The sequence below is a fragment of the Patagioenas fasciata genome, chromosome 20 (assembly GCF_037038585.1).
Source record: "Patagioenas fasciata isolate bPatFas1 chromosome 20, bPatFas1.hap1, whole genome shotgun sequence".
NCBI lineage: Eukaryota > Metazoa > Chordata > Aves > Columbiformes > Columbidae > Patagioenas > Patagioenas fasciata.
The window spans coordinates 6,969,191-6,981,686 of record NC_092539.1 but is presented as its reverse complement, the minus strand read 5'-3'; the positions used below and the strand labels follow the sequence as shown (position 1 = coordinate 6,981,686).

The following is a 12,496-nucleotide window of genomic DNA, read 5'->3' as shown; positions in this document are numbered from 1 at the left end:
CCCTGGCATCAGGCAGGGGTCCAGGCAGCGCTGCCCACAGGGGTGACAGCTGGGGGCTCTTGCTGTAGGAGTCCCCCCTGTGCCCAGCTCTGCCGCTCCCAGCAGGATTGATTTCTCTGTCCGCTGAGCAATTCCCATTTCTCCATCCCTGCCAGACCCCGAAAGCGCAGCGTGCCCTGGGTGAGCTCCTCTCTTCCTTTCCCCTCCAGCTCTCACAGCTCCCCCCATTCCCTCCTGGCTCCTTGTCTCTGCAGTTGGTGGCATTATAAAAACCCCAGCCAGGCTCTTGGTGAAGGTTTTTCTCCCAGCTTTCTTATTCCCTCTGTTTCTGCCTCTTTCTTTCTCTCCCTTTCTTTCTTTCCCTGCCAGGAATCCCAGTCCCAGATGAACCAATACTCCGTGGCTCTGCTATTTCCCTTTTATTCCCCCCCTCCGCCTTCAACAGCGAGATGGGAAAAGAGTGAACTAAAAAAAAAAAAGAAAGAAAGAAAGAAAAAAATCAAAGCTGCACATATTGGATCCAGATGTGCTTACAGCCCTTTCCAGCAATTTAATTAAATTCCCCCAGACAGCCAGGAGGATTTCTTAATGATCAAATTTCCCTGGCTTTCCTCCTAAAATGCCCCTCTTTCTTCGGCTGGCTGTTGCTCTGTCTCCCTGATGGATAGCCAACTCACATTCTTCCTAGTCCGCCCTGCCAAGGCGATGGGGAGGAAGGGGGCAGATCCCAACGCTTTTGTTTTAGTCGGGCACTTGAACGGCACAGCTGACCACGCCAGAGACATCCCTCTTTGCAAAACAGATGTTTTTTGCCCGAGAGATGTGGGGATGGGGAGTCACCTCCCCAGAGGTTGTGGCCATGGCAGGACAGGGCAGGGATGCTCCTGTGAAGGGCTCCTATGTGTCCCTGCTGGCCTTGCCGTGCTGATGGCCAGGGAGGGGTTCAGCCCTTGGGTCTCTGGGCTTGACACCTCCCAGGGCTGGTATTGAGCTGGGTTTGGCTCCACACTGCACCCCCAACGCCTCCTTTATGGCCAGGGGGGTTATTGGGGTGGGGACAAATCCTCTGCGGGACTCTCGGGGTCATGGCGAGGCTGGCAGGGTCCTTTGGGACAGCCCGAGGTCCCCTCTTGTCCCTGGGACCAACATGGCCAGGGTCAGAGGTGACAGTGGGGTGACCCACACTCGCTAGCCCTCCCTTCCCAACCAACAGCGGGGAGTGCAGGCGGGGGTTCCTCCAATAGGGCCAGTAAATTGCCCCCCACCCTGGCACCCTATTTTGTGTGGGGAAGGGAAGGGTGAGAAACAGGGGGGAGCGTGACGGCACGTCAGAAAAATGCCCCACCAGCGCAGCCTCTTCGCCCCCTCTGCCCCCAGGCCATGGCTGCCCGCTGCAATCTGGAAGCGCTCCACCAGAATAAAATAAATACGTAAATAGGAAACCCAAGGCGGCTTCAGTTATTGCCGGCTCTCCAGAGCTCCCTGTGTCTGGAAATTCCACCAGAATAATAATAAAAATAATGATGATGATAATAGTACCAATAAATCCTGGGGTAACACTTCCCCCATCAGCTCTTTCAGCAGGGGAGGGGCTGGGTGTGCTGTGGGCAGCAGCACTCGAACCCCTGACACCCCGAGCCCCCCATTCCCCGAGCTGCGGGAACGCAGCAGCCACTCGGTGCCACCTCCCCAGCACCCCCAGCCCGTCCCGGCTGGGTGTGAGTGGCCCCGGTGACGGGTGCGCCCGGGAGGGCAGGGTGCTGGTTGGGGATCTGGGCTGGTGCGTGGGGTTGCATGGCCACATCACACGCGCACAGCCACACCCACGGCCACACCCACAGCCAGGGGTGGCAGAGCTGTCGCCGAGGCCACTACGGGCGCTGGAGGAGGGGATGGAGCTCTGTGTGTGTGTGTGCACACCTCGCCTGTGCACTTGTGCGTGTGCCTCTGTGTTCGTGGCTGTGCACGCGTGGGAGCAGCTGCGCACATCTGCGCTGTTCGCAAGGGTTGTGCTGGTGCGTGTTGGGCGGTTGTGTCCGTGCACGGGGGCGTGCCCGTGGACGCTGGGTGCGGGGTGTGGGGGGTGTGCAGGTCCCTGGGTGTGCAAACACCCCGTACACACACCCCCACACCCCCACACCTGCGCCCGGTGCAAGCACACGGGGCGGAGCGCGCAACTCGTGCGTGCGCGGATGGGCGTGCCCCAGGGGGCGCGCACCGCGGGGGTGTGCCCGCACTCGGAGGCGCGCACAGGGGTGCACAGCGGGGGGATGTACCGGGGGGTGCCCCGGAGGTGTCCGCACCCACCGCCCGTCGCGCTCACCCCGCGCCCGCGCGTTCCCGGTGCGCCGCTCCCGGCTGCCTGCTGCCCCCTGCCGGCCGCACCGCAGCCCCGCCCCATCTAGGCCACGCCCCACTACAGCCCCGCCCCGCTGAGACCGCGCCCCATTACAGCCCCGCCTCAAACGAGGCCACGCCCCGTATAAAATACCACGCCCCTCCTGTCACAACCGCCGGCTTCCGCTTCCGGCGGCGGCGCCGAGGCAGGTGAAGGGCGGCGGGCGCAGCGGCGGGCGCTGTGAGTGGATGGTGGGTACCGGGACCTCCGGGGCTTTCCCCGCGGAGCATGAGGGCCGTGCGAGTACTCTCGGCCTCACTCCGGGGCGCCGTGGGGTCCTTAGGGGCCGTCTGGGTGGGGTCCCGGGGCTCCTGGCGTTTCCGCCCCCCGAGCTGCTGAGGGTTTTGAGCCTCTGCGCTTCACCCGTGGGGCGCGGGAAGATGTAGGGGCCGCTCGGTCCCACCCCGGGGGTGCCGCCTTGTGCCATGGGGCGTTGCTGGCCCTTGGGCTGGCGGGTTCTGCCCCAGCCCCGCTCCCATCCGAAGAGCAGGCGGGGGCTCGGAGCCCCTCTCCGTTCTGGCCGCTCTCCCCCTGCCAAGCCTGGGCTCTTGGGGTTTGCCCCAAGCCTGGGCTCCGCCTGTCGTGTTTTCTTCCTACCCCCAGATAACCCCAGTTTGCAGTTCTGCAGGCAGGAGATAATTTGAATACACCTCTGTGGTGCGTGGGAGGAGATCCTTGCACTGGTCTTTATTGCCTTTTGGAAATGCATAGTGGCGGGGAGGCTGTGGGGTTCTTTTTAAATGCAGAACTGCTAGAAAGGCTTGTTTGTTTTAAAAGGAGGGGAAGGCCTTCTGGAAACCAGGCAGCACCAGGGTCTGCCTGCTGAAGTTCTGAGCAGGGGAAGCCGCCACTGCCATGCGGGGGGTGCTTGATGGTCTGTGTGCAGAGCAGAGCACGATGCCTTTCCTGCACGGCTTCCGCAGGATCATCTTCGAGTATCAGCCCCTGGTAGACGAGATCTTGGGGCTGCTGGTGATACAGGATGCGGACCAGCAGAGTGACCTTGAGAGGTAACTGGATGGGGCTGTGAGCAGAGTTCTGGGATGAAATGCCCACTTGGTGTGTTTGGGGGCGATTGCTGGAGCTCAGGGGTGTAGCCAAGGTCAGACCAGCACTGGTTGGGAGCAAACCCCAGTGCTGGGGAGCAGCTCATCTCACAGACACTCCTCATGCTGCTGTTCTTTGGGAACATGGGGGTGGAGCAGAGCAAACACGGAGGCTCTGTGTCCCCCAGGAACAATCCTTTCTGCCTGACCCATGGGAATAAAACTTAAACTGGGGTTCAGCTGTGACCCTGATGCTGCCCACAGCCAAGAGGTTAGACACCTGATAGTTACAAGACAAGAGGGGAGACCAGGGACTTTTCTTCTTCCCTGATGCTACTTTGACCCTTGTGCACCCCTGAGACGTGTGCTGTTCAACTGAGTAACTGGTGGCTTTTGTGTCCCAAGCCCTGCCTGTCTAGGCAGTGACAGGAGGCAGCTCTCAGCTGTGAGAAGAGTCTTGGAGAGGGAGACCCAGTCCCCATTTTATCGGGAAGGTGTGAGCTATGCCCTGCTGAAGGTCACCGAGCTGGGGCTCATTCCTGCCGCTGAAATCCTCCTGGAGTTCGGAGCTGACCTCAGCTTTGAAGGTGAGGCTGGTGGGAAGGAGCTGGGGCTGTTCCTCAGGCTGGTGAGAAATTGCTGGGAGGGGATGACAGCTGGGGCAGAAAGAGGGGGTGCTGCCAGATCAGACCCCCTCTCCTTGCTGGGATGGTGTGGATTGTGGCAGCCCTTGGCCGAAACCAGCCACAGGGATGGACTGGGGCATGGTTGGAGGCTTGGGGGTCAGTGTGCAGCTTTAAGGGCTTTTGCCAGAGGTGGAGTCACTGCTAAAGCAGTGTCTGTGGGGTGTCTGTGACAGCCCTGTTTTCATTGGCAACACTGCACTTTACAGCTGCCCTTTTCCCCTTTCAGTGGGTATCAGGGCTGTTCTGGGGAACCCCGTAGTTCTCTCTGACTCTGTGTTTTTCAGATCCAGTCACCTACTACACCCCCCTGCACATCGCAGTGCTCCGCAACCAGCCAGATATGGTGGAGCTCCTGGTGCACCATGGGGCTGACATCAACCGGAGAGATCGGGTATGGGCTCAGCTGCTGTGGCACGGCCAAGCTGAGCCGCCTTGAGACTCAGCTACAAGGGACTGGCATGCAGGGACAGCCCTCCCTGGCCTCACTGTGTGCTGCTTTGGCTGAGCAAACCTGCCCCTGCCATGGAGCGATGGGTGGGGGAAGGCTGGAGCAGACAAATCTCTGCCCACGGACACACTGGGGAAGGTTCACTTCAATTTTTTGGGGGGGGGGTTCAAATATGCTCTTATGTTGGCTGTGAGGAAGCCCCAGCAGCAACTCTCCAGACCTCATAAATAGCCTTCAGTGCTGAGCAGTGTTTTGTTTTCTCTTGCTCTGTGCAGATCCATGAGAGCAGTCCCCTTGATCTGGCCAGTGAGGAGCCCGAGCGGCTGCCGTGCCTCCAGCGGCTGCTCCAGCTGGGGGCTGATGTCAACGCAGCTGACAAAAACGGTCCGTGTGCCCTATCTGTACAAAGTGGTTGGAAGTTGGGCGTGGGCTGCAGAGCCTCCCTGCTGCCCTGTGCTTTCTCCTTATGTCTTGGCTGTGTCGGGTGCAGAAGGGAACTGAAACCAGCTCTGTGAAGTCCATGGAAGATGGGATGGGGCTGTGCCTCCATAGCCCTGTGCTGCCCAGGCACTCTGAACCCCACTCTGCTATGGCACATGTGCCCTCTGGGGCCACCACCAGCCCTGCGCGTGTGGCCTGTGACCCTGTCTCCACAGCTCTGCACCATCATGGGGACAGCGGGAGCCTGCCAGGAGGGGAAGGGCTGTTTCTTCCCACGTTTGGCTGTCTGGTTGGTGGGTGGATTGTTCTTCCTCCCTTTTGGGGGTGTCACCCTATTTTCATCTGACTAATTGCTCTGTTGCAGGAAAGACAGCGCTGTTGCATGCCCTGGCCAGCAGTGACGGTGTCCAGATCCACAACACTGAGAGCGTCCGTCTCCTGTTGGAAGGAGGTGAGGACAACCTTCTCCCCGCCCCACGCACAACCCCTCCAGGCCTGGCACTGGCAGATCCCTCATACAGCACTGAGCGCTGTTCTCCGGGCTCCTTTATGTTCCTACCTGAGAATAAAGCCCAGCAGTGCCAGTTGGTGCTGTCCTGGCCTCGTGGTCCGCAGTGCCAGTTATGTTCTCTGTCCCTTCCTTCAGGTGCAGACGTCAGGGCCACCACCAAAGATGGTGACACAGTCTTCACTTACATCATCTTCCTGCTGGGCGAGATGGTGTGCAGCAACACAGAGGAGGCACAGGTGATCAATCACTTCTGCTTCCGCGTCACGCAGCTGCTGCTGGCCCATGGTGCCAACCCCAGCGAGTGCCCGGCTCCTGAGTCCCTCACCCACCTCTGCTTCAAAAGCTTCAAACGCCACTTCCCGCTGCTGCGTTTCTTGCTGGAGTCAGGTGCTGCCTACAACTGTTCCCTCCATGGTCCCTCATGCTGGTCGGGCTTCCACATCGTCTTTGAGTGCCTCTGCTCGCACCTCAGTGTCTCTGAAGATGACAGCTTCTCTACAGATCTCATCCAGAAGGGTCAGACTCTGCTGGAGCTCATGATGGCCAGTTCACAAGCCATCCAGCTGCCCAGCAACTTTGAGGTCAACACCAGCAGCTGTAGGTACCATGGAGAGAAGATCAGGAATCTCTTCTCCTCTCTGAAGCAGCTGGAGCGCTCTCCACAGGCATTGAAACATCTCTGCAGGGTGTTTATCCGGCAGCGCCTTAAACCATGGCCAGTAGACGTCAAAATCAAGGCTCTACCTCTTCCAGACAGGCTTAAGTGGTACCTGCTCATTGACCACGCTGCTGCCGGGCACGAGGACCTCTGAGCCTGACTCGTGCCTCTGTTTCCCCGCTCCACAGTCGCGGTGTGTCTACAGCCACCAAATCTCTGCTCTGGGCCAGTTTTCTCTGCAAGAAGTGGGCTGTCCACATGCTGTCCATGTGCCCACAGCTTGGCCAGTGCTGCCCACGTGTCCTGCTGCTGTGTTTTGGGGGGGTGTGCTTTTTTTGGGGTGTGATGCTGCATGCATGTCCATGGAGGCCTCATTGCTCTAGGGCATGTTGTGGGGAGGCGGGCAGAGCCCCTGGGCATTGGGGAGCTGGATACTAGGGCAGAGGACTGGTTTGTGTGGATTTTAAGAACAGGCCTGGCAGGCAGAGCCCGTGGGGTGGTTGGGGACAATGTGACTGGACAGGCAGCGTGTCCCCTTTCTCTCCAGCCTGGTGGGCGCAGCGGTGTGTTAGGCGAGTGGCAGGGTTGTGAGATGCCTCAGGGTGCTGGGAGAAGAGCTGTTCCCAGCACTGGCATGGTGTCCTGCCTCTGGTCCCACTGGTGGGAGCAGTGGTGGTGGGGGCAGGTCCAGCATCTCCATGCAGATTTAGTTGTGGATGTGATTTCCTTCTTCGCTTCTGAAACCAGGCGCGTGACGAGGGGCAGCGGTGGCTGGCTGCTCGGCACCCTCTGGGTACAACCTGTCCTCCTGGCACAGAGGAGCATCCACCAAGGACATCTTAGAGGTGCTGAGCTCCAAAACAGACAAATGGATGTTTCCTGACTTTTTGGTGTGTTTGCTGCGCACAGATGAGGAATGGGCGGCTGACCCTGAGTGCCTTGTGCCTCCCTCCCCACTCCTTGGTGGCTGCTCCCAGGACCTTGGTCTCCAGCGCCTCCTTCTCAGGAACAAGAAATTACAGCAGGACTTGGGGTTTTCTTTCCACGCTGCTACTGGAAGCTCCAAACTGGGGCTGCATGTGGGGGTCCTGTGACCCAGCTGTGCCACAGCTGTCTGGCTCCCCCTTCTAGGCATCTGCTTCCTCGTGACATGCCAAAGACTCGCCACAGAGCTGAGCACCCCCACATGTTTGGGTTTTTTTGTCATGGGGAACAGATGCAGAAGAGGATGAAAAGAGGGGGAAAAAAAATCTATTCTGAGCAGGTGCAGTTTATAGGAGGTGGATCTGGGGTCCATGGGCAGTTTAGCTGCACAAGGGTTGTCTCTCCCCATTGCCCTCCTGTGTTTTACCTTCTTACACCCTGTGGAACTGGAGCTGTGCACCTTGATGAATTGATGTTTATAAAAAATAATATTGTGATCAAATACTCCCCTGGTGTCTGGAATGGGAAATGAGCAAATAAATGAGGCTTTTTGTAATAATGACAAGGGGCTTGTTTCTTCTGCAGAAGAGATGGGGCAGAGGAGGGGGCCCTGTGGGGAGGCGGGGAATTGTGTGGAGACCTGCTCATGGGTTTAAAGGAGAGGCCCCCACAAAACCCCAGAACCTGGTGTTGCTTCCCCAAAAGGGTCAAACAGCCAGCAAGGAACGGAGCCCAGACTGTCACAGAGGTGCTGTGCCAGCCAGACCCTGGTGCTGCTGCACTCAGCAACCTGTGGGTGCCCACAGAGCACGTCCCTTACAGGGGAGACCCTCTTGCTCCCATACGGAGCCCCCAAAGGTGGCATCAAGCCAGTGCTGTGTCCAACAAGCCCACATGTGGAAGTACAACAGCAGGAAAATGTATTTGGCAAACACCTCTTTTCAGAAACAGCAGCAACTCGGAAGATAAAGCCTCGTCCACACCACCAGCCCTGGAGAGAGGGAGTCACAACACCTTCGCCACCGTCCACGACCCTGCGGTGAAGGCAGAGTCCTCACCCCTCCCAGCGATGGCAGGAACCACCATGCTGGCCCTGGAGAGACCTCCCACCACCAGCCATCCTCATCTCATGGCAAAGGTGTAGACGTGGTAGATCTCATCAGGAAAGTTCTCCTGGCGCTCCTCGGCCAGCAGGTGCAGCCCAGCCCGGCGAATGATCTTACGGACCACATCCAGGTCCCGGCAGACGCTGCTGTCCACATCGTCCATGATCACGCCCTCCTGAGCCATGTTGTCCTTGATGACCACGATCCCGTTGGGCCGCAGGCCGGCCCGGCACCGCTTCAGGAAGTCGGAGAGGTGGTTGTCGGTGAGATGGCCTGGAGGGGCAGAGCAGGTGTTAGAGGGCAGGGGGTTGAGCAGGGCAGCACCCCAGGAAGCATGTGGTACAAGGGGAGGAGACAGAGAAGCTGTGGCTGGGATCCCTCCTGATCCAGGCAGCCAAATATTTGTGCCATTTACAGGTGAAAGCTTTAGCTTGGGGCTGTCTGGCTTGTGTCCTGCAGGCTCCATCCAACCCACACCTCTACCCTGGACTCCCAGAGTTTGGGGGAAAAGACCCCACAGTTCAGTGCCCTCAGAGTGCCCCTCCATGGGGCAGGGACGGGGGGCAGGTCCCAAACCCAGCCTCCCACCCACGCTGTGGTGTTCATTCTTCATGCAGACCTCAAGCTGCTCTCCCCAGTGTGTGGGGAAGCTGGACAGAGAACAGACTGGGGACACCCAGCGACCCTCACCAATGACCCACTGGATCCAGATGACATCGTAGGAATTCGGCTCGGGGCTGAAGTCCTGGAGGCCGCAGCAGAAGTAGTTGCGCACCCGCCTGCCCTCCTCCCCCAGGTAGCTCTTGGCCTTGGTGAGGAAGTCCTGTGTCACATCCACCATGTCCACCGTCTTGAAAAGAGGCAGCAGTAGCCTCTTGGTGATCCGGCCGATGCCCGCCCCACAGTCCAGAGCGCGCGTTGTCCCCGTCCGGTTGGGACCATCCTGGAATGACAAGTGTAAGGGGCTGAATCCCACCACAAGGCACCCATGGAGGAGAAATGGGGCAACCACACAGGAAGGGGCTGAGGTTTTGGGAATCCATTGAAAGACAAAGCTCTCCCAGCTCACATGCAAAAGAACATGGAGCAACCCAGAAGGAAGAGCCCGGCTTTGCTGGGCAAAGGATGGGGCTTTGGGAGCACAACAGACGGGGCCACCTACCCGCAGAAACCTCTGCAGGAACTTCCTGGAGCTGTTGATGTCGATGCTGGAGATGTGGCCGTAGCCCCCCAGCATGCCATCCACCGTGGCGGGTACATCCTTCCAGTACTTCTCTGCCTTGGAGTAAAACTCAAACTCGTTCTCCACCACCTCGCTCGTCATGCTGGTCAAGGGCCACGTGCCCACGCAGGACTCGCTGCTCCTCCAAGACAGGAGAAACCACCGGTCAGGTCCCAAAGAGCTGTGAGTGCAAAGTCCCCCCTGAACTGGGGAGGAGGCAGCTCTGCGAGTACCCCAATTTCTATTTATCACCCCTTTCCCCCTCCCCAGGGTTATTTCAAGCCCTAAAAACCTTCTGTCGAGAGCAAAAAGGAACAATGATCTAAACCCTGGTATTTTCTGGAGACCAACAAGCCCAAAACCCCTTACTGTGGTGTAACCCCAACCAGCATATATGAACAGTTCAATAAAACAATAATAATATACTACTACTATATATAAAAATATAAATTGATGCTTAAGGCAATCACTGATTAATACCAGTCCTCTGTCTCTGGTCCCCAACAGCCCAGCCCTGGGAGAGCAAAAAGGCAAAGTGCTGAAAAACTGAACTAACACGTAACTAATGTGGAACTCCTGAGCGGAACTAACTAGCTGGAAAAAGCCAGCTCCAGCTCTATACGGAGCACAATTCCATAGGGAATACTTCATTGACCAGCCTTGATGTCAATCCAGGTGCTGTCCTCTCTGTGCCCCCTACCAGCTGCTCTTTGCACCTGCAGCTGCGAAGTTGAAAAAGTCCTGGTTCTCCTTTGCAAAAGCCAAAATATCAGTAAGTTCTTCTGTCCTTTTCATACCAACTCAAAACCACAGCCTAGCTACTGGAAAGAAAACTTCAACTCAAGGAAAAAGTGTGTTATCACATTATTCTCACATTAAATCCAAACCAAAAGACTGTGCTAGCTACTAAAAATAAAATATTCTGTCTACTATGAAGAAAATTAACTCAATTCCAGCTAAACCAGCACAGCCCCTCCTAGGCAGGGATGCTTCATCCAGACCAGTCATCCCAGAACTTTGCTCAGCAATATACCAAATTAGATTTTCTTTTAAGGCTGACCCACCCCTTTCACCTGTTCTGCCTCCTCTCTCTCTGTCTTAGGAGCATTAACATTTTAGAGATGACATATTTATCTGTGGTGACAGCCCCATCAGTCACCTCCAATTACATCTGGTGTTGCTAAAAGTGATCCTAAGCACCTACCTGAGGATTGTAAATCTCAGCCGTGACCACAAGTTAGATATTTGTAATATAATAAAGTCAAGGTATAATCAGCAATACAAGCTATAAATCCCCCCCAGACATCTCATAATTCAAACCACTGTGAATTTGATTAACTGCGCTGGGGATTAGAAACTAGATTTAAAGTGGCCAAAGGGTAAATTCAAGGACTTCAAACAGCTTTACAAATAAAGAAATATATAGTGTTCGTGGCTTGAATTTGCTGGCAAATATCCCATTAGACACAAAACCTTTTCTATGGCGGTTCTGGTGGCCCTGCGCGGTCTTGAGGAGCCGAGGAAGGAGCAGGGGGACGCAGCATCTCACCTGACAGATCACCGGTTGAAATCCAGTTTGGCTTGGTGGTGCTGGGAGCCGGTCTGTGCTGTGATCTGGGGAAGAAAATACAGGAGTTTAGTCCCAAATCACCGTTTTCAGTCCCGCAAGTGTGAGCAACGCTGACTGCAGCCCCAGGGCTGCCCAGACCCTGTGGAGACCCTGTGGGGACCCTCGTGGGGCAGCTGGGGGGCAGCAGCTGTGCTGCCCCATCGCTCAGAGGCCGCAGGAGGCTGAGCCATGGGGGCAGCTGGTGCATGGAGGGTTTTGTCCCCACTTTAGGCAGCACTGCCATTTGATCTCAGGGGTTGGGACCCCAGTTCGCTCTCCTGGCCTCATCACCCTTTCCTTGCTCCTGCATTCAGCTGGGTGACCTCCTGGTCATGTTTTTCGGGGTGTCACAAGCCACCAGCACAGGTTCAGTACCCACCAGCCTGGACCCCCAGTGAGTCCCCACAGCCCTGAAAGCCCCTAAAACGCTGCTGCTCCCCAGCTGCCGTGCAGACAGGTGCCGGTCGGGCCTTACCACACAGCCCCCGCCCTGTGACCAGCTCACACCGGGGAAAAGGTCACACGTCGGAGAAGCCACACCAGCCCTCCCCACTTTCGGGGTGGGGGGGTCACCCCAGCGTTGGGGCCCTTTCCCCGTCCCCTGGGGCCATTTGTAGACGGGGTGGCCGCAGGGAAAGGGGGTGCGTGGGCTGAGGGTCTCCAGGACGAGCGGGGGCTGGGGGGGAAAACCGCCAGGGTGACACTGGGATCCCACCCCCGGGGTGGGGGGTTACACCAGCCCTGCCCGAGGCGTGCGAGGGGCCGGTTCGAGGCCCGAACCCGCCGTTTCCCCGGTACCTCCGGCTCGGGGCTGGGCCTCCCCGCGCTCCGGGGCTGCGGCACGGGAAGCCCAGCCCGCCGCGGGGCCCGATCCGGCACAGGCAGCTCCCCTGGCCCTCCCGCCGCTGCGGCCCCAGGGACTGGGGGTGCCCGGTCCCCCAGCTCCCCGGGGCCGAGCGGCCGCGACCCCGACACCTCCGGTTACCTCCGGCGACGGCCGCGCTCTGGCTCCGCCCCGCTGTGACGAGCGGCTGCAGAAACCAACCAGATGGCGGCGCTCGCAGTGACGTCAGGATGAGGGCGCCTCGGGGGGGGAGGCCCTCCCCGCTCTGCTGCCGGCTGTCCGCGCGGGGGCGCTGTGGGGCGGACGGGGACAGGCTGGGGAAGACTGGGGAGACCGCAGCGGGGTCCGGGGCAGCATCGGGTGGTGACTGAGGGCCGGGGGGCCGTTCTGCCCCGGTGCGGGGCCCGGCGCCCCGACATGTGCCCACACTGTATCACGAACGGCCTCGGGACCGCCCGCGGGCTCCAGCGGAGCTTCGTGCAGCCCCCCCGCCCCGCAGCCGCTGCACCGGAGCCCCTGCCCCGGCACCGTGCAGCTGTTGGGGGGCAGGTGGGCGCGGGAGCCCGGCGGCGGTGGCACCGGGATGGCGGGGTCCGGGGCAGG

The 12,496-nt window shown here is 58.7% G+C and overlaps 2 protein-coding genes across 6 annotated transcripts; one reads left to right on the top strand and one right to left on the bottom strand.

Moving 5' to 3' along the window:
* Nucleotides 1-2,497: 2,497 nt before the first annotated feature.
* ASB6 (ankyrin repeat and SOCS box containing 6) lies at nucleotides 2,498-7,677 on the top strand. Of its 2 annotated transcripts, none has more exons than XM_065853975.2 (7): nucleotides 2,498-2,589; nucleotides 3,176-3,408; nucleotides 3,850-4,031; nucleotides 4,415-4,521; nucleotides 4,854-4,962; nucleotides 5,384-5,470; nucleotides 5,666-7,677. In XM_065853975.2, the coding sequence occupies exons 2-7, from the start codon at nucleotides 3,254-3,256 to the stop codon at nucleotides 6,340-6,342; spliced, it is 1,317 nt and encodes a 438-aa protein (XP_065710047.1). In that variant the 5' UTR covers nucleotides 2,498-2,589; nucleotides 3,176-3,253; the 3' UTR covers nucleotides 6,343-7,677. The 2 variants fall into 2 exon arrangements, with proteins under 2 accessions (XP_065710047.1, XP_065710048.1); XM_065853976.2 differs by having other exon boundaries at nucleotides 2,518-2,578.
* A 332-nt stretch (nucleotides 7,678-8,009) lies between these two features.
* On the bottom strand, nucleotides 8,010-12,082 carry NTMT1 (N-terminal Xaa-Pro-Lys N-methyltransferase 1). 4 transcript variants are annotated; one of them, XM_065853979.2, is made up of 5 exons: nucleotides 12,035-12,082; nucleotides 10,990-11,054; nucleotides 9,381-9,576; nucleotides 8,909-9,161; nucleotides 8,010-8,491 (listed from the first exon to the last, which is right to left on the bottom strand). In XM_065853979.2, the coding sequence occupies exons 3-5, from the start codon at nucleotides 9,540-9,542 to the stop codon at nucleotides 8,235-8,237; spliced, it is 672 nt and encodes a 223-aa protein (XP_065710051.1). In that variant the 5' UTR covers nucleotides 9,543-9,576; nucleotides 10,990-11,054; nucleotides 12,035-12,082; the 3' UTR covers nucleotides 8,010-8,234. The 4 variants fall into 4 exon arrangements, with proteins under 4 accessions (XP_065710051.1, XP_071673424.1, XP_071673423.1 ...); XM_071817323.1 differs by having other exon boundaries at nucleotides 9,381-9,582; nucleotides 12,035-12,058; XM_071817322.1 differs by lacking the exon at nucleotides 12,035-12,082 and adding an exon at nucleotides 11,848-12,012 and having other exon boundaries at nucleotides 9,381-9,582.
* Nucleotides 12,083-12,496: the final 414 nt, after the last annotated feature.